Below are 23,149 nucleotides of genomic sequence, written 5' to 3'. Positions count from 1 at the left end.
TATTCATTGTGTATTTTAATGAGGGGCATTAAGAAGCTGGTGTTCTTCAAATCATTCTTCAAATCCTGTGCACAAACATTCCCGTTTTCCACATGGAAGGATCCCTTCTTCTGTCCCTCTGTGCTGTTCTTGCCGCGTGAGGAGTGTTGGGATCCCAGAATGCTGTGTGAGATAGTAAGTCTGCAGGCTTGAGTCTGCCAGCTGATGCAACCGGCTGATGCAATTGGCCTGCAATTCTTTCTATGCAAGTGCAGGGTCAGAATGCTGTCAGTTGATTGGCTGTCCTTGGTTTAAAAGGGAAACCTGTCCAGCAGTAAAGGTGGTGGTGCAGAGGAGTGTGGTCAGAGAGAGAGAGAGAGAGAGAGAGAGAGAGAGAGAGAGTCTTCCTCTTTGCCTTAAGGTGCAGCCAGGTACTCCGTTTGACTGTATGAACTGCTCCTGTATTATAGCCTGTAGATATTTGTATATATAGAGCTCACAATAAATATACTGCACTGACGAACCTGGAACTCTAAGCATTTCTGCTAAAGCGCCGCAAAGATTTCCCCATTGTGGGACTGATGGGGTGAATCCTGGCCACTCTTTGGTATGGTGTGTGAACTGCTTAGGCAATTTGAGCCTTCAACCCTCCTTCCTTGGCAGTTCCTCCCACCATTCCTCTGTGTCCCCCAGTCCATGACATCCTCTCTCCCCACATGGCCCCTGCTCTGGGTCCACAGGGGCAGCTTCCCCTCCGCCACCAAGAAAAGATGGACAAGCAGGTCTTGCTGGCCTCGTTCCATCTCCTGCAAGAGAAGAAGGTAAGTGGGAAGCCAAGAGCACATGCTTGACTCCAAAGGAAAACTACAGGCGCGCCTTCAACCAAGTAGGAGTTGCCACCTAAATGTGGACGTTTGCACCCATTTGACATACTAGTTGTGCAAAAATACATCTCCCTTTCTCTGGGTTCTTGGTCCCCTGTGAATTCTCCGATAAGATGAAAAGAAATCACAGATTAGTTTCAAAATCCACAGCTTGTGAGCAGACGGAGAAAGAACTCCTTCCTCCTTACCCAGAGGCCTCTCTCTGGAGTCCAAGGGAGTCTTTTCTATCTCTGAGGAATCCGGACCTATTTCTGCTAACAGATCCTTCCCCTGAAAGAGCAACAAGGATTCAGGGGGGCTGCTAGGGGCGCCTTGGAAGATGGCGGATAATAACATCTATCCAGCCCGCAAGAGGCAATTTGAGGCAGATTATGGGGAGTAAATCAGTCTCCGTCTCTCCAGGGAATGGAAAGACACAATTTTCACCCGCGGTTACCATAAATCACCCCCGAGTTCGGAAGAAGGAGGGGGTGCAAGGCACTGGGTGCACAACCCTCAGCGGGTCTCGGCACTCCTCCGAAGCTGCTTCCAGGAGCGAAACTAGTTGCGTTACTTAAAAGGAAAAATCTGGAGAAAGCTAACACACATGCTTCGAGAGAGACAGGAGGTTTTATCTGCTAATAATTTGGCCACTGAAAGGAAGAAGATTGAGACGGAAGATTACATCAAAGCACTACAGACATGCTGGTATGTGGAAGCCAACGGAACGGAAAGGGGGGGAATGACTTTTTATTTCTTGCTGTATGTGATTACCTAATAACCCTCCCCCTCAGAAGATTCGTCACAGTAACCAATTGACAAATGGGGTTAAAAATGAGCTGTGTGGGGGGAAATAATATGAATTCAAAGGTTTTATTCTGTGAAGGACTTGGGGGGGGGGAAGGCTCTATCTGTGACGCAGCAAGAATTGAGATTTGATACAGAAGGACAGACATCTGTTGCAGGGATTTTGGTCTTAGGGAGGGTGAGCCGAAGATTTGTTATCTGGATGGAATTGTGAACTGGAAGGGACAGCCCTCCTGGAAAAGACACTTTAGGGCTATCCAATATCATTCCTTGGATGCTTTCCAAAAAAGGATGGGCCATTAGGAAATGATTTGGGAAAACTCTCCCTCCTCTTTGGAGCCCCTTGGGAATATCCAGAGGAAAGTCTCTCTCACCTGCTGCTCTGCCTGCTTCCTCTCCTCTGCCTGACTCAGGAGGAAACCTTCGGCCAGGGCCACCGCCTGGGAACTGGTCTCCGCTCCGCATTCCCTCACCCAGCTCTCCATCTCCAGGGGAAGGACAGCCAGGAACTGCTCCAAGATCACCAGGTCCAGCATCTCAGCTTTCGTGTGCCTTTCTGGCTTCAGCCACTGATGGTTAAGGTGGTAGAACTGGCTGCAAACCTCTCGGGGTCCTTTGGCCTCCTGGGAGCAGAACTGCCTGAGCTGCTGGCTCTGCACCTCTGAGCAAGGGGTGTCCTCCTCACCCAGGATCTTCTGCACGGAGTTTTCCCAGAATCCCCCACTGCTCCCATGTTGGGTTGCAAGGCCTCTTCCTGCTTCAGGGCCAGCTGAGTCTTGCTCATCCATCTCTGTTCTCTGGACACCTCCAGGAGATCGGAAGGAGTCCCCAGGTCTTCTGCCAAGTTCTGCCTGTCCTAATGAGAGGTGCCAGAGAATTCTGTAAAGCAAATGCATTCTTCTACTACCAGATTGATAGACAATCAGGAGAAGATAAATGTTCCCTGGGCCAGCATGGATGAGTCTGAATCACAGCCCAGACTCGGAGTTCAAGCACTATATTCCCATATTCTGAAGACAGACTTCTGGCTTTGTTCTGAGGGCAACTCTCTCCCCCTTCAGAAGCATGGCTGCCTCCCACTGGGGGGCCTGGAGCCATCGCTAGCCCTCTGCTCCTCCCTGAATGGGCCTCATCCTCTTCTCAAGCCATCTCTTCCTCCTGTGGCAGGGAGTTCCATGGGCCTAACTGCGCACTGGGAGATGGAAGGACTTTGTTTAGCAGAGGCCAAGTTTTTATTTCTGCCTCCAAATGCTTCCATCTGGCTGCCACCTGAGCTAAGGAACATGGCTGATTCTTCAGTCCCATCAGGGTTCCTTTGCAGGCCCTTTTCTTCCTGACTCAGTGACCCCTCCCCAAAGGAGCAAGACAAGAGTTGCAGACCTCCTGCTACTTGCAGCCTCCCTGGCTTTGCAGAGAGGAAGGGGGGCAGAACCTCTTAGCCCTGGCTTGGGGATCCCCTTGCAGGAGCTGAGCAGAATCCCCACAGATCCCCCCCCTGCAGCCCTGGGACACCTCGCCCCACTTCTCCTCACTGCACCCTAGGGCAGAAAAGAGAGGAAACTCACCAGATGCCAGAAGGGAAACTGAGGCAGCTCCTGCAGAGGAAACGAAAGCCCCCTCACCCTCTGGCAAGGCAGGAGAGCTCAGTGGGTAGAGCATGAGTCTCTTTGGATCTCAGACCCCTGGGTTCAAGCCCCAGGCTGGGCAGAAGATTCCTGCCTGGCTGGGGATGGGCTAGATGACTTTGGGGGTCCCTCATCATGACTCCCTGGCCCTCATGGCTGTTTTTCTGAGCCCTTGCAAAGCGGAGCTGGCCCTGCTCCCTTCTCTCTCTCAGGAGCCAGGGCCCCAGAGGGGTCTTCTTTGGGGGACCCTCCCCTGCAGCCCAGGGACCCCCCATCTCCCCAAGACCACTCACCGGATCCCAGAAGGCGCCCCCAGGCAGCACTTGCGGAGCAGAGAGACAAAAGCCCTGATGGGGGCGGAGCTTGTGCTCTGGGGAGCCTCCTCCCTTTATTCCTCTCTAGGAAGCCAGCTCGGCACCCCTTAACCCTTTTGCTGGTTCCTCTCTCCCTGCGGAGGAGCCCCGGGCATGGCCCAGGTGCAGAGCTGCTCTATCGGGTGACTTTGGGGGCCTGGCAAGCTTCTCCCTCCACGGGGAACAGATTTCTGTACATCTCAAGAGCAACAAGAATGTATTCCTCCCCCCCCCCCTTTGCTTGAGAAGTAAAACTCTGCAAGTGTTTGGCTCCAGGGTCCCTAGAGAGAGAGTTGCTTCCGACTTCCGGAGGCGGCGCAAAACGGCAATGGCGGTCCTCTTTACTCAGTGAAGAGGGGCTCCGCGAAAAAGGGTCCTCCGCTACGGCGAAGCGGAGACCCATCCAGATAAACCGCAGGCAGAGCGAGCCTGTGGCCGTGGGACTCGGCGGGTGCCAGAAGCCCCCCCAGAAGCGAGGAAGGGACCTCGTAAGAGGCTCCGGATCGTGAACGGGGGAGCGGCGCTGTGAGTTCATCGCTCTTTTCGCGGAAGTGAAGCCGCGCTGCTGTTGCTGATGAGCGCCGACCTTTCTTCTTGAAAAACATCGAGATTGGCTGCAATCTACCCGTGAGTAAGGGGTACCAAAGAACTGATTAAGGATTAGCTTAAATTTGTCTATTTCGGCTGAAAACGGGAGGCGAGTAACAGGAAGTCCGCCTTCCGGTCCTGCTAATCGGAGCAAAGCAAAGAACCCGATGCGGGCTGAAGCGTTAAAAAGAGATCTCGAAAGAAGTAAGAAGGGGCATTAATAGACTGTGTGTTTCTAGAAATTGAAAAAGAGTGAAGAAATAAATGTTTTGGTTCAGTGTGCTAGAGAATCTTCCTCCTATTGTGAAGAGATGTGGAATTGAAGGGGATAACCGAGTTATTGGACTGCCAGTGTTGCAAATGAGTACTGTCAGGCTGCTGAAACTTTTCTCTTAACATAAACTGTTGCATTGATGGATACACTATCGCTTTAATACTGTCATCGAAACCTCTCCGTTACCTTGTGGCACTAATTTGAAACAGAACTTTCTGAAATCCTCCTTTCTGAACTTGGGGATTTCAGTTGAAGTAGGAGCTTTGATGGTGGAAAAGAAACTTTCTTTCCTTTGAAAACCCCCCCTAGTGGATTTGCGGAGGCATAGTGGCCTGGGAACTGTATCTTATTGGGATTTTTTGTGGTTTAATTGTTTATACTCTGGACTTGCCTTTCTCATGGATTGAAAGACTATTTGACCTTGAACAGCAGCTGGGGAATGAGTGGCCCAGCGAAAACAAGAGCAGCTAAAGCTAAGGAAGCTTTAGCTGAGGAAGCTAAAGAAAAGAAAAAAGACAAGAGAGCTGGACAGCTTGTCCAAACAACCTTGATTCATCATCGTAGATCCTCGGTGCCAACTGTGTTGACGGCGCAGGAGGAGGAAGTTGAAACGCCTGCTACAGAAGAAATGGCAGCTGGAGGAACTGATCCAGTCCTGAAACAAATTTTGGAACAATTGGCACTTTTGAATAAGAAGGTGGACGATCAGTCATCTAAAATTGATAGAGCTACATCTACTATCAGCAAGTTAACAGATCAGGTTTCGCAGCACACTCAGGCTATTGAGAAACTGCAAGGAGCTACGGCGGAGAACTACAAATTAGCTGCGGAAGCCAATCAAAAAGCTGAGCAAGCGTGCAAGAAGGTGGAAGAGATCAAAGGGGAAGTAAGACCTCTGAAAAGACAGGTAGGAGAACAGCAAGCCTACCTGTCAATGGTGGAACTGAAAAGTAAGGAATGTAATCTTAGGCTGAGGGCTGTCCCAGAGTTGGAACAGGGCAACCTAGAGAAATTCTTGACGGAGCTGTTTTCTAAATTCTGGGGGGTTGAAGAAGATAAAGATTTCAAGATTGTGACGGCCTTCAGACTGGGAAGATCGGTTAAAAAAGATAAGTCCAGAGACTGTTTGGTTTGTTTGAGAACAAGAGAGGAAAGAGACAAGATATTAGGCCAACACTTTAAAAAATCCCTGGAAGTCGAAGGTAAAAGGGCAGAAATTTATAGAGACATTCCTAAATATTTGCTGGACCTTAGAGCCACATACACAGACTTGGCCAAATTGTTAAGATACAACGCAATCCCTTATAGGTGGGAATTTCCTCAAGGTCTGTCATTCACCTATAAAGGAAAGAAGGTAAGAATTAAAACACCAGAAGACCACCAGAAGTTCCTACACGACAACGAGGAGGACCTCCAAAAGAGAGCCGTAGATTCTTGGCCTCCACCACCGGGATTACCACCAGGATCCATACCATCTGGAGGCGGCCCGGCACCACAGCTTCCGGAAAAGGAAGACAAATTAGATACCCAACTGTGATACCCAAGAAGTAGACCGGGATGTCTCTACAGCTTCTTAGCTGGAATATAAATGGCGGGAATTCTCCAGAAAAACGCAGAAAAGTATTTCATATTTTGAAAAAAGAACAATTGGACATTATTTGCCTGCAAGAAACACATGTGACAAGACTCCATAGAAAAGTGCTAATTAATAAAAGGTTAGGCCAAGAATTTATTTCATCGGATAAAGTTAAGAAAAGAGGAGTGGTGATCTATGCAAAGGAGAACTTGTCCCCAAAATTTGTATTTAAAGACGAACAGGGCAGAATTTTGGCAATTGAAATCCAGACACAAGGAGAAAAGTTTTTAATTCTAGGAATCTACGCCCCAAATGATGGAAAATCGGAATTTTTTAAGAAGCTGCATGAGATTATGCTGGACTATTTGGACTATAACAACATTATCATGCTGGGAGATATGAACGGTGTCGCCTCAGTGAATATGGATAAGTCACAAAGTGCTAATATAACGAAAGATGGCAGACTTCCAAAAACCTTTTTTGAAATGACTGACAATTTGGATTTGATCGACATATGGAGGATCAAGAACCCTCTAGGGAAAGAAGGAACTTTCTTTTCTGAGGCCCATATGACATGGACGCGAATCGACCAAATATGGATAACTAGAGGGCTGGCACCTAAGACCAGAAAAGTGGAAATCTGCCCAAAAACCTGCTCCGACCACAACGCCTTGAGAATGGAATTGAGACTAAATACAACCGGATCGTTCAGATGGAGAATGAATGACGCCTTGTTAAGAGATCAGGAGATTGTTAAGAAGGCCCAAAAAGTTTTAAAGGACTATTTTGAAATAAACTTAAAGACAAATGTGGAAAAAAGAATAATCTGGGACGCAAGCAAAGCAGTGATAAGAGGGTTTCTAATACAACAGAACACGATTAAAAAAAGACTCTGGAATGAAAAGAAGGAGAAGATCTTGGAGAAAATAAGAGAAGGAGAGAGAAAACTGAGATCCAGGCCTAAATCAAAGGAAGTATTGAGAGAAGTGAAGTTTTTCCAGGCACAATATTCGAAACTGATAAATCAAGAGGTGGAATGGAAAATTAAACAAATGAAACAAAGATCCTTTGAATCTGCAAACAAATGTGGAAAATTGTTAGCCTGGCAGCTGAAAAAGAGACAAAAACTTAACACAGTTACAAATCTAGAGATTGAAGGGAGAATGGTTCAGAAACCCGATGAAATTAGAAGGTCCTTCCAGAGATATTTCAAAGAACTCTATTCTCAAAGGCCACAAAAAAGCTCAGAGGTGGACCAATTTGTTATAACTAATGGATTACAAAAAATACCCCAGGAAATGAGAGCAACCCTGAACTGTAATATCACAACCCAAGAAATTGAATGCGCCATTCAGAACCTCCAACTGGGCAAATCTCCGGGACCTGATGGGCTTACTTCCAAATATTATAAGGTACTGAAGGACTCATTGACACAACCATTGCTGGAAGTTTGCAACCAGATTATGGAGGGGAGGAAGGCACCGGAAACGTGGAAAGAAGCCTTCATCACGTTGATCCCAAAACTAGAATCTGAAAAAACTCAACTTAAAAACTACCGTCCTATCTCACTCCTAAATGTGGATTATAAAATTTTTGCAGACATTTTGGCAAGTAGGTTTAAGAAAGTCTTAAATGAAGTGATTCATAAGGACCAAGCAGGCTTTCTCCCTGGTAGGCATTTATTTGACAACACAAGAAACATCATTGACATTTTGGAGTTTTTACAGATTAATTCAAACACAAGAGCGGTGTTGATTTTTATTGATGCGGAGAAGGCCTTTGACAACATTTCTTGGCTGTTTATGAAGAAAAATTTGGAAAGGATGGGAGTAGGGCGGGGGTTTGAAAATGGAATAGAAGCAATTTATTCAGAACAAAAGGCCAAATTGATAGTAAACAACGTGGTGACAGAGGAGTTTAAAATTGAAAAAGGGACACGACAGGGGTGCCCTCTATCTCCTCTGTTGTTTATTTCAGTCCTGGAGGTGCTACTGAACATGATTAGAAATGACCGGTTGACACAGGGAATTGTGGTCGGAGAGAAACAATATAAACTGAAAGCTTTCGCAGACGACTTGGTATTAACATTACAGGAGCCAGCCTCTAGTACTAAAAGAGCGTTAGAATTAATTTCTGATTTTGGTCGGGTGGCGGGATTCAAGCTGAATAAACAAAAAACTAAAGTTTTAGCAAAAAATTTGACAACTACTGAAATAGAGGAGTTCAGAAAAGAAACAGAACTAAATGTGGTTAAAAAAGTAAAGTACCTAGGGGTGCACTTGACCTCCAAAAATTTGAATTTATTTAAGGACAACTATGAGAAATGTTGGTCAGAGATAAAAAGAGATCTGGAAACATGGTCAAGATTAAAACTTTCCTTGTTGGGCAGAATAGCTGCTATAAAGATGAATGTATTGCCGAAAATGCTATTTTTGTTTCAGTCCCTCCAGATCGTGGATAAGGTGGAATGTTTTGGAAAATGGCAGAGGGATTTATCTAAATTTGTCTGGCAGGGCAAAAAGCCCCGAATAAAGTTTAAAATACTAACAGATGCGAAAGAAAGAGGGGGGTTTGCCCTGCCGGACTTGAGGTTATATTATGAAGCTGCAGCCCTCTGCTGGTTGAAGGATTGGATCCTATTGGAGAACACCGACGTCCTTGACCTGGAGGGATTTGATAATGCTTTTGGGTGGCATGCATATTTGTGGTATGACAAGGTTAAAGTTCATAAATTGTTCAAAAACCATATTGTCAGAAGGGCAATTTTCATGGTCTGGTCAAAATACAAAGACTTATTGGAGAGTAAAACTCCGAGGTGGCTCTCACCGATGGAGGCCAAAGCACGTAAAAGACTCAATATGGAGGCCCACTGGCCTAAATATTGGGAAATAATTGAAAAAATTGGAGATAAATGGAGGTTACAGAGTATGGAAAAGTTAAAAAACAAGGTGCGAGATTGGTTGCATTATGCTCAAATCCAGGAAGTTTTTAAAGCAGACAAAAAAGTGGGTTTTCAGGAGGAAAAATCGAAACTAGAAACAGAGTTGCTTGAGCCAAAATCCAAGTTAATTTCGAGAATGTATAACTTGCTGCTTAAATGGAACACACAGGATGAGATTGTCAAATCCTCTATGATAAAGTGGGCACAGGACTTGGGGCATAACATTATGTTTGAAGACTGGGAAAGGTTATGGAACACCGGAATGAAATTCACGGCATGTACTGCCTTGAAGGAAAACATTATGAAAATGATATACCGGTGGTACATGACCCCAGTCAAGCTTGCAAAGATATATCACCTGTCCGATAATAAATGTTGGAAATGTAAGGAAGAGGAAGGGACATTTTTACACCTCTGGTGGACCTGCCCGAAAGTGAAGGCCTTCTGGGAAATGATACATAATGAACTAAAAAAGGTGCTGAGATTCACCTTACCTAAGAAACCGGAGGCCTTCCTTCTGGGCATGGTAGACCAGAGGATGGTCAAGAAAGATAGAACTTTCTTTATGTACGCTACTACAGCAGCGAGGATCCTGTTGGCAAAGCACTGGAAGACACAAAATCTACCCACATTGGAAGAATGGCAGACGCAGCTGATGGACTATATGGAGTTGGCTGAAATGACTGGCAGAATTCGAGACTCGGGAGAAGAAGAAACGGAGGAAGTTTGGAAAAATTTTAAGGACTATTTGAAAAAGCATTATAAGTTGTATGAATGTTAAAAAATGCTCCTTTCTAGGAAGGTATACCTTCAGTATCGGCAAATTTCTGAATTGATAAATAAGACACTATAAGACAGAAGTGAGGTAACGAAATATTTTTATTGTGTGGAAATTAAAAATTAATGCAATTGTATCGAAATGTTTACAACAGATAACACGATAAAATGGAAGATATATTGTTATGTATAAAACAAGTCAACAAATTGCTGAGGTTTTGGTTACACAGGGAATGCAGTGCCCGGGAGATGGGGGGAGTCCATTGGATTCATGGAAGTATGTATTTGAAAGTGGAAATTTGTTTATTAAAAACCTAATAAAATATTTATAAAAAAAAAAGAGAGAGAGTTGCTTCCGACTCTCTGAGGAAAGAGGAAGGAAAAGGGGGTCCTGCAAGGAGAGGATGAGGGGAAGACCCCCTTTTCTAGGGGTGGGGGAGAGGGATTGGGCTCCCAGGTCAAGAGAGCACCTTGTATCCTGGCACTGAAAAGACACCCTCCTGACACACACACACTTGGTGGCATCTCCTTTCGGCCAAGGGTCAAAACATAGTTCCAACTTGAGAACCACCTCCCCTCAATGGGCTTTGGACTACAACTCCCAACCGGGCCTGCCAGCAGAAGGCAGGGGGGATGGAAACAGCCGTCCAAAAGGTCCGGCCAGCTCCAGAGGCGACCCAAGGCTGCTCTCCAACGGGCGCTGCTCCAGGCACCTGAGTTGCCCAGTTCAAGGGAGCTGGCGGGACTAAGAACCGGGGTTCCTGAATCGCAGGGGTTGGACTAGATGAGCCTGGAGTGTCCTCTTCCCGGATTCCTCATCTGGCTGCCAATGCCACGGCTGGAATGTCTCCCTAAACTGCCCCCCCTTTCACAAGGTCTCTCCCCCCCCCCCCGTGTCTTAAACTACCCTTTGACTGGCAACCATCTCCAATCTCCTTGCTGGACAGTCTCAACCAAAGGTGCATTAGATTCTCTGAAATCTACTCAGGAGTCCTGTAGTGACTTCATGCTCTTTATTGCAGCTTGTAAAACAGTGATTTAATATCAACCCCCCCCCCCCAACTTCAGGCATTTATATACATTATTTACACAATCAGTCCCGTCTGATTGGCTGATTCTGCTTTCCTCAAAACAGGGTGGGGGGGTAGAGATGGCTTAGTCTTCCAAACAACCCTTTATCCATTAGTTAGTAGACAAGCTTCCCACTGCAAGGAGAGGAAAACAGACCCCTGAGCCCAGCCTGGCCCCCCACCAAATTCTGCCCGCATGCCTTGAGGCCCCAAGATGGGCGGAGGAAGGCCTGGGGGGCAGCTGCTGGCTGTGACTTTGATTGGGGCAGGGTGGGGGCACAGGGAGAGGGAGACAGGAAGACCGGCCAGGGGGTGGCACTGGGGGGATTTATTCACATTGGTTTTCTACCCAAAAACCACCACCCCTGGCTGTGAGGAGAGTGGCGCCTCCTCCATGAATTCCTCTTCCACTCCCAGCCACTCCGCTCAAACCTTTGCTAAAATCCTGCTCTCCTCCCTCCTCTCCGTCTCAGAGTTTGGGCTTTCTGTCTCATCTCAAGAACCGCCAAAGCGCCCGCAATTGCCTCTTATCTCCCACCCAAACCGTCCACATCAATCCTAAGCATCTCCTGTTCTGATTTCCATTTTTTGTCTTCTTTTCCAGCTTTTCAGACTTCTCCCTTCCTTTCATGGAGATATCTAGTGCTTCTGTTTTCTTTGTCAGTGTCTCTACTTTAGTGGTCAAATTGGTCTCCATTTCATTATTTTTATCAATTCGGGCTAATAGCTTCTCCAAATTTAACACTGGCCTGGTGTTAACTGGTTTTGAACTGCCATATTCAAAATCTCCCTCTCCCTTGTTCTCATAGCAGCCTATTTTCCAGCAGCACCTTATCAGTTTGTCAAGGTCACAGAATAACTCTTTCCTAAGACAAAACAAAAAAAATCCTTCCAGTAGCACCTTAAAGACCAACTAAGTTAGTTCTTGGTATGAGCTTTCGTGTGCATGAATACTTCTTCAGATACCTAAGAGAGGTCTGTTTCCTAAGAGATCCTGTTTCCTGCATTTTTCCAGCCCTCCCTCTTCCTTCTAGCCTGATACCAAACACAGATAAGCTGTTCAACATAAAATCCAATTTCTCAAATTAAGATTCGAATTAAACAAATAAACCAAATAATTACTTTAAGAGAGGAATCATAAAAAAGAAAAAAAGAATGTGTTCAAGAGGACAAAGCAATTTTGGTGTCCAGATAAGAGTGGTTGTCTTGCAGGAATCCAATTCTCTTTAAGTGGCTCAGAGTAGAAGAAATATTTTCCTTCAAAGAGAAACGTCCAAACCTGTCTTGATTTTAGCTTTTCCTGCCAGCTCTTTTAAGAGCTCCAATTCTATTTTTTAAAAGAGATTTTTAAAATGAGACCAGACTTTCATAAATCCCTCTGATCACACCCTTGGCATTTAAATGGTTTCTCCCCTGTAAGAATTCTCTGATGGGAAATGAGATTGTTGCTTTGACTGAAGCTCTTTCCACATTCCAGGCACTGATAGGGTTCCTGTGAGGAGAATCAGAACTTACATGGTTAAACAGTTCTGTGTGACATCTCACATTCTGAGGCGTGGTTTGGTTCACATACGGGAATCTTTCTTTGTGTGTGAGTTACTTTCGTTTTTGGCTGAGAGACGAGAGGATGTCCGCTCTCTCGCCCGGACTGATTTATGATGTTTTTCTTCTCATTAAAGACTGTTAGAGATTAGCAAGAAGCCTGCGTACAGTCTGATTTATTATACACACACAAGGCACCTTTTCTGCTGCTGCGGGACTCTGCTAAGAGCTGCAAAGAGAGCTCAAGTTTTACCTATCAGCACAGGCGTTCATTGGCACAGGGAGAAGCGTGCCGGGCGCCATTATATCTCAGCAGGTTATGGGCCAAGCCAAGCTGTGGAAGCTGTTGCCACGTCATGCCTGTGTGTGTAGGAGAAGCCGGCTGGAGCTCCTGCCTAACGTTTGAGGCAGCGAAGCTCACTGGGCAAGATGTCATCTTCAGGACCAGGTGCCAAGAGGAGCTGCTGGTTACGTGAGTAGGCTCAGCCCTGGGGGAGAAGATGGCAGATGGCCAGGAATCTTTCACTGTCCCTTTCGAGAAGTTAAATGGGAGCAACTGGGAAGAGTGGTCCAGGAAGTTGAAGGCCTAATTGGTAGCCAAGGGTCTGTGGGAGTTGACCCAAGGGCCCCCACAGCACGCTCCAGCTCCCGGAGCTGCTGCAGCGGTCGTTGCAGGTGCCTATACCTCACAGAGGAAGGACCAGAAAGCCCTAGGAGCTATCGTGCTCCGTTTGGAGGGCTCACAGCTACCTTTGGTGGAGGGTCTTGAGACTGCCCAGGAGGCCTACCAGGCACTAGAGAGAGTGCACCATAGTGCCCAGGCTGTTTGGCAGGAGCTGGAGAGGGTTTACCGAGAAACCACAGCGGAAGCCAAAAGCCACGTCCCCAAGAGGCAGTACAGCCTCACAGAGAGCTGCTGGCAAGGTTGGGGGGGACGCAGAGAAGACCAAAGGCAAGTTTGAAAAGTTTTCCACTGGTCATTTGTGTGATGAGGAAGAACGCCATCTCAGAGAGAGCCGAGCTGGCTCAGGGTGCCCTGCCAGTAGCAGTGGGGGGGGGGGGCAAGCCAGAAGGCATGGTTCTGGCTTTTTCCACTCGTCGTTACTTTGTCTGTGGGTCTGTTGAACACCTGCGTCGGTCCTGTCCGAGGAGAGCCAGAGAGGCCAGGCAGGATGTTTCTAAGGTCGCTTCCCATGGCAGTCAGCCAAGTCCTCGTGGCAGCCAGCCAGGTTTCCATGGCAGCCAGTCTAGGAGAGGCCAGCGTGGGAATGCGAAGAGAGGACGTGACAGAGGAAGTGAGAAGGACAGTTCTTCTTATCACCTTGCTGCCTCCATGGCAACGTTGAAGGACAACTCCAGTGACGGCAGCATGCTGCGTTGGGTCATCGACTCAGGAGCCAGCCACCATCTGATGCCATCTAGTGGCGAAATGTGGAACTGCAGGGCTGTTTCAACTGGGAGAACAGTCACTCTTGCTGATGACACACAGAGACAATTAACCACTGTTGTCAATGTGTTTGTTTCTTTTTTACAGGCAGAGCTGGAAGCCTACGTTGTGCCAGGAATGAAATGTTGTCTTTTATCTGTATCTGCTCTTGTAAAGGAGGGTTATGTATACACAGTGGAAGTGAGGTTTAAGGATTTAGATATGCTGGACAGAGTGCCTGAAGAACTATGGATGGAGGCTTGCAACATTATACAGGAGGCAGCAACGAAAACCATCCCAATGAAAAAGCAATGCAAGAAAGCAAAGTGGCTGTCCAACGAGGTCTTACAAATAGCGGGGGAGAGAAGGCAAGCAAAATGCGAGGGAGATAGTGAAAGATACAGGAAATTGAATGCAGATTTCCAAAAAATAGCAAGGAGAGACAAGGCGGCCTTCTTAAATGAGTAATGCAAAGAAATAGAGAAAAACAACAGAATGGGAAGAACCAGAGATCTGTTCAAGAAAATTGGAGATATGAAAGGAACATTTCGTACACATTACCATAATAAAGGACAAAAGTGGTAAGGAGCTAACAGATGCAGAAGACATCAAGAAGAGGTGGCAAAAATACACAGAGGAATTATACCAGAAACATATGGATGTCTCGTACACCCCAGGTAGAGGGGTTGCTGACCTTGAGCCAGACATCCTGGAGAGTGAAATCAAATGGGCCTTAGAAAGCACTGCAAATAACAAGGCAAGTGATGGTATTCTAGCTGAACTATTTAAAATTTTAAAAGATGATACTGTTAAGGTGTTACACTCAATATGCCAGCAAGTTTGGAAAACTCAGCAGTGGCCAGAGGATTGGAGATCAGTCTACATCCCAATCCCAAAGGGCAGTGCCAAAGAATGCTCCAACTACCGCACAATTGCACTCATTTTACACGCTAGCAAGGTTATGCTTAAAATTCTACAAGGAAGGCTCAAGCAGTATGCGGACCGAGAACTCCCAGAAGTGCAAGCTGGATTTAGAAGAGCCAGAGGAACCAGAGACCAAATTGCAAACATGCGCTGGATTATGGAGAAAGCTAGAGAGTTCCAGAAAGACATCTACTTCTGCTTCATTGACTATGCAAAAGCCTTTGACTGTGTTGACCGCAGCAAACTATGGCAAGTTCTTAAAGAAATGGGAGTGCCTGATCACCTCATCTGTCTCCTGAGAAATCTCTATGTAGGACAAGAAGCTAGTCAGAACTGGATATGGAACAACTGATTGGTTCAAAATTGGGAAAGGAGTACGACAAGGCTGTATATTGTCTCCCTGCTTATTTAACTTATATGCATAATTCATCATGCGAAAGGCTGAGCTGGATGAATCCCTAGCTGGAATTAAGATCGCTGGAAGAAATATCAACAACCTCAGATATGCAGATGACACAACCTTGATGGCAGAAAGTGAGGAGGAATTAAAGAACCTTTTATTGAGGGTGAAAGAGCAGAGCGCAAAATATGGTCTGAAGCTCAACATCAAAAAAACGAAGATCATGGCCACTGGTCCCAGCAGTGAGAGATTTTATTTTCTTGGGCTCCATGATCACTGCAGATGGTGACAGCAGCCACGAAATTAAAAGACGCCTGCTTCTTGGGAGAAAAGCAATGACAAACCTAGACAGCATCTTAAAAAGTAGAGACATCACCTTGCCAACAAAGGTCCGTATAGTAAAAACTATGGTTTTCCCAGTAGTGATGTATGGAAGTGAGAGCTGGACCATAAAGTAGGCTGATCGCCGAAGAATTGATGCTTTTGAATTATGGTGCTGGAGGAGACTCTTGAGTCCCATGGACTGCAAGAAGATCAAATGTATTGATTCTGAAGGAAATCAGCCCCGAGTGCTCACTGAAAGGACAGATCCTGAAGCTGAGGCTCCAATACTTTGGCCACCTCATGAGAAGAGAAGACTCCCTGGAAAAGACCCTGATGTTGGGAAAGATGGAGGGCACAAGGAGAAGGGGACGACAGAGGGCGAGATGGTTGGATGGTGTTCTCGAAGCTACCAGCATGAGTTTGACCAAACTGCGGAAGGCAGGGGAAGACAGAAGTCCCTGGCGTTCTCTGGTCCATGGGGTCACGAAGAGTCGGACACGACTGAACGACTAAACAACAACAAAAGGTTTGCTTTGAAAATGATGTCTGTTCTATTTCCAGGGGTGGGAAACAACTGGTCAGTGTTGCATGTCAGATCAGGCTCTATGTTCTGGAGACACCTCTGGAGGGTAAGGGGGATGCTGAGACAGCACAGGCGCAGTGTGCTAATGTTCCCACACAATTCATGTACTCATTTGTGGCACAGGAGAATGTCTCACAGCTGTTGGAAATATATCCAGAAGCTGCCAGAATGCACTGAGGGTTGCAAGATGAAGGCATGTAATACGTTCTTGGATTGTAGGGCTTGCAAAAGAGCGAAGGTAAAAAGGTGCAGTTATCCAAGATCGGAGAGGGTAACCACAAGGCCTTTTGAGCTTGTGCATACAGACCTTTGTGGACCCATGCCAGTGCCAAGTCTGGGCGGAGCCAGGTATGCGCTCATGCTGACAGATGATTTTTCGAGAAGCGGTTGGATCTTCTCGCTGAAACATAAAAGCGAGGCAGTGCGCTGATCAAAGGCTGGGTTGAAGCAGTGGAACTACAGTTTTCCACCAAGGCACAGAGCTTTCAGAGTGACCGAGGCGGAGAGTTCACCACGTCTGCTCTGCAGTTTCTTCCGCCAGAAGGGGATACGTCACAGATTGACGGTTGCTTTTTCTCCTCAGGGGAATGGCGTAGCGGAGCGCAAGAACAGAACGCTAGCAGAGGCAGCTGACGCTCTACTGTTTGACACTGGTTTGCCTCAGCGCTTTTGGGCCGAAGCTTGCAAAGAGAGCTCAAGTTTTACATATCAGCACGGGCGTCCATTGGCACAGGGAGAAGCGTGCTGGGTGCCATTATATCTCAGCAGCTCTCCCCTGTATGAATTCTTAGATGGGAAGTGAGTGTGGCACCTTTAATGAATCTCTTTCCACATTCCAAGCACTGATGCAGTTTCTCCCCTGTATGAATTCTTTGATGGGAAGTGAAACTGCAGTTTTGACTGAAGCTCTTTCCACATTCCACACACTGATTGGGTTCTCCCCTGTATGAATCCTTTGATGGGAAGTGAGATGGGCCCTCTGACTGAAGCTCTTTCCACATTCCAAGCACTGATAGGGTTTCTCCCCTGTATGAATCCTTTGATGGGAAGTGAGATGGGCACTCCGATTGAAGCTCTTTCCACATTCCAAGCACTGATAGGGTTTTCCCCCTGTATGAATTCTTTGATGTGAAGTGAAACTGTGCTTTCTAATGAAGCTCTTTCCACATTCCACGCACTGATAGGGTTTCTCCCCTGTATGAATTCTTTGATGGGCAGTGAGATGGGAGCCCTGACTGAAGCTCTTTCCACATTCCATGCACTGATATGGTTCCTCCCCTGTATGAATTCTACGGTGGGCAGTGAGATTGTACCTGTGACTGAAGCTCTTTCCACACTCCACGCACTGAAAGGGTTTCTCCCCTGTATGAATTCTACAATGGGAAGTGAAACTACGGTTTTGACTGAAGCTCTTTCCACATTCTATGCACTGATAGGGTTTTTCCCCTGTATGAATTCTACGATGGGAAGTGAGATCGTGGCTGTGACTGAAGCTCTTTCCACATTCCACGCACTGATAGGGTTTTTCCCCTGTATGAATTCTACGATGGGAAGTGAGATTGTGGCTGTGACTGAATCTCTTTCCACACTCCAAACAGTGATATGGTTTCTCCCCTGTATGAATTCTACAATGGGAAGTGAGATTGTGGCTGTGACTGAAGCTCTTTCCACATTCCAAGCACTGATACGGTTTCTCCCCTGTATGAATTCTTTGATGGAATATGAAACTGCGGTTTTGACTGAAGCTCTTTCCACATTCCACGCACTGATATGGTTTCTCCCCTGTATGAATCCTTTGATGGGAAGTGAGATGGGCCCTCTGTTTGAAGCTCTTTCCACATTCCAAGCACTGATAGGGTTTCTCCCCTGTATGAATCCTTTGATGGGAAGTGAGCTTGGCCCTGTGATTGAAACTCTTTCCACATTCCACACATGGATAGGGTTTCTCCCCTGTATGAATCCTTTGATGGGAAGACAGCTTGGCCCTCTGACTGAAGCTCTTTCCACATTCCAAGCACTGATAGGGTTTCTCCCCTGTATGAATCCTTTGATGGGAAGTGAGATGGGCGTTCCGATTGAAGCTCTTTCCACATTCCATGCACTGATAGGGTTTTTCCCCTGTATGAATTCTTTGATGGGCAGTGAGATGGGAGCCCTGACTGAAGCTCTTTCCACATTCCATGCACTGGTATGGTTGCTCCCCTGTATGAATTCTACGGTGGGCAGTGAGACTGTACCTTTGACTGAAGCTCTTTCCACATTCCAAGCACTGAAAGGGTTTCTCCCCTGTATGAATTCTTTGATGGGAGATAAGAGAGGAGCTATCAGTGAAGCTCTTTCCACATTCCACGCACTGATAGGGTTTCTCTCCTTTATGAATTCTACGATGGGAAGTGAGATCGTGGCTGTGACTGAAGCTCTTTCCACATTCTAAGCACTGATAGGGTTTCTCCCCTGTATGAATCCTTTGATGGGAAGTGAGATTGTGCTTGTGACTGAAGCTCTTTCCACACTCCAAGCAGTGATATGGTTTCTCCCCTGTATGAATTCTACGATGGGATGTGAGATGGGCACTCCGAGTGAAGTTCTTTCCACATTCCAAGCACTGATAGTGTTTCTTCTCAAGGGGATTTCTTTGTTGGGAAGTGGAATGTGAGCTCTGTCTGAAGCCCTCTCCACAGTCTGAATCCTGATATGGATCCTCTACAGTGTGGATTTCGTTGTAGTCTCCCTTGTTCTTCATTTCCAATTCATCACCACCTGAAACTAAGAGGCAAACGGATTAGAGTCTCGGGAAGAAGTGCAGTCCCAAATTATGGAACAATGCTCATTAATGCTTGGGACAGGGGAAGAACTGAAGGGAGTTAGATGTTATAATGTTCCTTTTGTTCTGTAAAAATGTCTAGTTTCGTATACAAATCAAGTTGAATATTATGTTTTCTCTCTCTAGTTTTTAAAAGTACAGCTTAACCTGGTAACGTCATTTTGTTCAAATTTAAATATGGATCTGTACTATCTTCATAAATAAAATGTGCTTTTATTATTATTTAAAGATGGCCAAAGCGGGAAATTTTCCTGTCCAAAATGAAGATATACAGTGGTACCTTGGGTTACATACGCTTCAGGTTACATACGCTTCAGGTTACATACGCTTCAGGTTACAGACTCTGCTAACCCAGAAATAATGCTTCAGTTTAAGGACTTTGCTTCAGGATAAGAGCAGAAATCATGCCCCGGCGGTGCGGTGACAGCAGGAGACCCCATTAGGTAAAGTGGTGCTTCAGGTTAAAAACAGTTTCAGGTTAAGAACGGACCTCCGGAACCAATTAAGTACTTAACCCGAGGTACTACTGTATTTAATATGCTACGTTGTTCAATATGCAGTAATAAATCTAAACAAATTGTAAGAGCTTGAGAAATATTTGGGAACATTTACTCTGGATTGGCTTGGTCATAGTCAGCTGCCTTGTGGTCAGCGATGTAAGAGTAGGGGAATAAAGATGGCAAACATGAACTTCTGTGTGCTGAAAAACACATTTTGTATATTGAACAAATGTGTGTAGCAGCTGCCAAATTTAAATTTCTTTAGTGGCTAAAAATTTAATGATGATGTGCATCACCTTAAACCAATTTGGATGTTTTTTTAAATTCTCGACATCACAGAATGCAGCAGAAACTTGTCATATCAGTATTATTATTATTATTATTATTATTATTATTATTATTATTATTATTAAAGTTTCCTTACACTGGTTTCTCAGGTTACATACGCTTCAGGTTACAGACTCCGCTAACCTAAAAATAGCACCTCAGGTTAAGAACTCTGCTTCAGGATGAGAACAGAAATCGTGCTTTGGCAGCGCAGCGGCAGCAGGAGGCCCCATGAGCTAAAGTGGTGCTTCAGGTTAAGAACAGTTTCAGGTTAAGAATGGACCTACAGAACAAATTAAGTTCTTAACCCGAAGTACCACTGTACTTACATGTTACATTATTGTGAGAAGTTACAGGGGACGAGGCAGGGGGCCTTCTCGGTAGGGGAACCCACCCTGTGGAACGCCCTCCCATCAGATGTCAAGGAAATAACTATGCAACTTTTAGAGGACTTCTGAAGGCACCTCAGTATTGGGAAATTTTTTAACGTTTGATGTTGGGTAAAAATAATAAAATTATCATTATTGTTACTACAGGGTTCACTGCCTGAGATTCAAAAAGCCTGGCTCTGTTTTGGGATGGAGTTTGTTTGGTTCAGTCGTGGAATCTGTGCCATCTCCAATGTCAAGCGACTCTTTGGTCAACCAGAGAGAGACAGAAGCAAGAACAAAGCAGGAAACTTGACAGAACCCACTTCTACTTCCCAAATCACTCTGAATCCTACATTGAAGAAGGCCTGGGCAGTTCAGACAGCCTGATCATGGTTTTAAAAGGCAGAACTGGAGGAAGAATATTCACAGGGAAAACAATCAATAGCCATCCCTCCAAGGTTTGCTGTGGGAGTGTTAACATCCCAGGTGCTGTGGGTGGCGCTGTTGAGCCCCATCAAAATATCAGAGGTTCGTCACATAGAGAGATGTCTTGCAATACAAAACAGATAGGATGATCCAATAGGGAGCCTTACCGAGAGAGTCCAAGATCCCACGATTCTCCTCCATGACCTCCTGATGCAGAGCTCTCTGGTCAGGATCCAGCAACGCCCACTCCTCGTCTGTGAAATGGACAGCCACATCTTCAAAGCACACTGGACCCTAACAGAACAGGAAAAAGGCTGTCCTCTTAGAGAACATTCACTTGGCTCTGTTGTTTTCTACAGCGGCCAGACCCCTCTCTGCCTTCCTCATCCCTCCTCTCTCCTGCTGCAGCTTCTGCCTCGGAGTCTGGGCTGCTCTCTGCCACAGACTCCCTCTGTTCCCTGAGCCCTCTTCCCTCTCCAGCTTCAGACCCCTCCTCCTCCTCCCAGTCGGCTCCCTCTTCTCTGGCTCCTCCCACTATTCCTCTGCGTCCAGGCAGTCTGCATCCCAGCGCTCCTTCCCCACAAGGCTCCTTCCCCCTACCTGATCTGGGTCCACAGCTGCTGCCTCCCCTCCACCACCATGAAAAGATGAAGGAGCAGGTCTTGGTGGCATCATTCCGTCACCTGGGAGAGACAAAGGTAAGTGGAAACCGTGAGCGCCTGCTTCTCTCAGAGGTGAAACGGTGCATCTCTAAGTGCAGATGGGGCTTGTCAAAGTCTCCCCTGCTAACTTCCGGTTCCGCTCTGCTTTAATGGAGGCAGCGGGAGATCGTTGGCAATGGAAAAACAAGGATGACTGAGGGTAATTCTCCTTGCAAGTTGCCCCCAGGGACAGGGGGGAATGGGCTTCACTCCCAGTTCGTCTCGGTACCAGGTTCCGGCTCCGGCATGGATTGCGAGAGGCAGGGAGGCGCTGAGTGCAAAAGCCCTTAGCCTGCCGAAAACCCTCCTTCTCCACCATTAAGAAGCAGAGGTTCTCCTGTCAATCAGAGCTCAATTTGGACTAATGTACAGGCATTGCTGAAAGAGATAATAAACTGTGGAATTGAACCAGCTGCAGTAAAAGCCTTTCCAGCTGAGTACATTTGGACATTTGTACCCATTTCATATAATAGTTGTGCAAAAATAGAGTTCCACGCCTCTGAGCTCTGGGCTCCAGGTGTCTTCCCCCAAAAGATGCAAAGAACTCACAGATTAGTTTCAAAACCAAGAGAATGTGACAAAACGGGGGAGAAAACACTCCTTCCTCCTTACCCAGAGGCCTCACTCTGGCGTCCAGCGGAGTCTTCTCTGCCTCAGAAGAATCAAGACCCATTTCTGCCCAAAGATCCTTCCTCTGAAAGAGCAACAAGGATTCAAAACAGAGAATGGGGAGAAGGGATAGAGAAGGAATGGCAGAGGCAAGCGCTTTTGGGGGATAGAGGTGAAAGCTGCTTCCTGCTTCTGCTAGACTGGTGTCTGGGGTTGGCTGCCAGGACCATGAAACATTGGTCCTCAAGGATCTTCACTGGCTCCCAGAACATTTCCCAGCACAATTCAAAGTGTTGGCCTCAAAGGCCCACTATACCCAAAGGAGCGTCTCCATGAACTGAGGTCCAGTTCCGAGGGTCTTCTGCTGATTCCCTCACTGTGGTAAGTGAAGTTACAGGGAACCAGGCAGAAGACCTTCTCCACAGTGGCCTCCACCCTGGGGAATGCCCTCCCTTCAGGCGATAAGGAGATAAGAAAATGCATAGCTTTTAGAAGACATCTGATGTCTTCTTATGCTTTTATATGTGCTGGAAGGCACCCAGCCACATGGGTGTCATAAATAATAATAATAATAATATGCTTTCCAAATGGGCCATTAGGAAATGATTTGGGAAAACTCTCCCTCCTCTTTGGAGCCCCTTGGGAGTATCCAGAGGAAAGTCTCTCTCACCTGCTGCTCTGCCTGCTTCCTCTCCTCTGCCTGACTCAGGAGGAAACCTTCGGCCAGGGCCACCGCCTGGGAACTGGTCTCCGCTCCGCATTCCCTCACCCAGATCTCCATCTCCAGAGGAAGGACAGCCAGGAACTGCTCCAAGATCACCAGGTCCAGCATCTCAGCTTTCGTGTGCCTTTCTGGCTTCAGCCACTGATGGTCAAGGTGGTAGAACTGGCTGCAAACCTCTCGGGGTCCTTTGGCCTCCTGGGAGCAGAACTGCCTGAGCTGCTGGCTCTGCACCTCTGAGCAAGGGGTGTCCTCCTCACCCAGTTCCTTCTTCACAGAGTTTCCCCAGAATTCCCCACTGTTCCCCGTTTCCATGGCATGGCCTCTTCCTGCTTCAGGGCCAGCTGAGTCTTGCTCATCCATCTGGGCTCCCAGGAAGTCTCCAAGAGATCGGAAGGAGCCTCTTGGTCCTCTGCCAAGTTCTAATGGAAGGTGCAACAAATCCTACGTATCAATAACACTATTCTATTGTAAGATCAATACACAGCCAAGAAAAGAAGAATGTTCCCTGAGGAAGCGTGGGGAGAGGAGGAGGAGGGAGAAGTCATAACTGTGAGTGACAAGTGAGTGTAATCTGGAGCCAAGGCAGGGTCCCTCCCCACCCCACTTCATAGTCCA

At 46.7% G+C, this 23,149-nt stretch overlaps 2 protein-coding genes across 5 annotated transcripts in view; both read right to left on the bottom strand.

Annotated features, from left to right (window-relative positions):
• Window positions 1-23,149, bottom strand: part of LOC309376014 (uncharacterized protein) — a 77,970-nt gene that overhangs the window by 53,650 nt on the left and 1,171 nt on the right. The window contains exons 3-5 of one of the 4 annotated variants that reach the window (XM_081922152.1): window positions 2,024-2,505; window positions 1,052-1,133; window positions 696-785 (exon numbers count right to left, since the gene is read on the bottom strand). In XM_081922152.1, the coding sequence (XP_081778278.1) occupies window positions 696-785; window positions 1,052-1,133; window positions 2,024-2,505 (654 nt within the window). The other 3 variants (XM_081922150.1, XM_081922153.1, XM_081922151.1) reach the window with 3 other exon arrangements.
• LOC309375830 (uncharacterized protein) lies at window positions 16,840-23,129 on the bottom strand (the record flags this gene model as incomplete). The annotated part of the gene is made up of 5 exons (XM_081921747.1): window positions 22,481-23,129; window positions 21,814-21,895; window positions 21,101-21,183; window positions 20,668-20,794; window positions 16,840-18,812 (listed from the first exon to the last, which is right to left on the bottom strand). Exons 1-5 carry the CDS (start codon window positions 22,892-22,894, stop codon window positions 16,840-16,842), a joined length of 2,679 nt encoding a protein of 892 aa, XP_081777873.1. The 5' UTR covers window positions 22,895-23,129.

Source organism: Podarcis melisellensis (assembly GCF_964234715.1).
Source record: "Podarcis melisellensis genome assembly, chromosome: 8".
Classification (NCBI taxonomy): domain Eukaryota; kingdom Metazoa; phylum Chordata; class Lepidosauria; order Squamata; family Lacertidae; genus Podarcis; species Podarcis melisellensis.
This window is presented reverse-complemented; position numbering and strand designations above follow the sequence as displayed.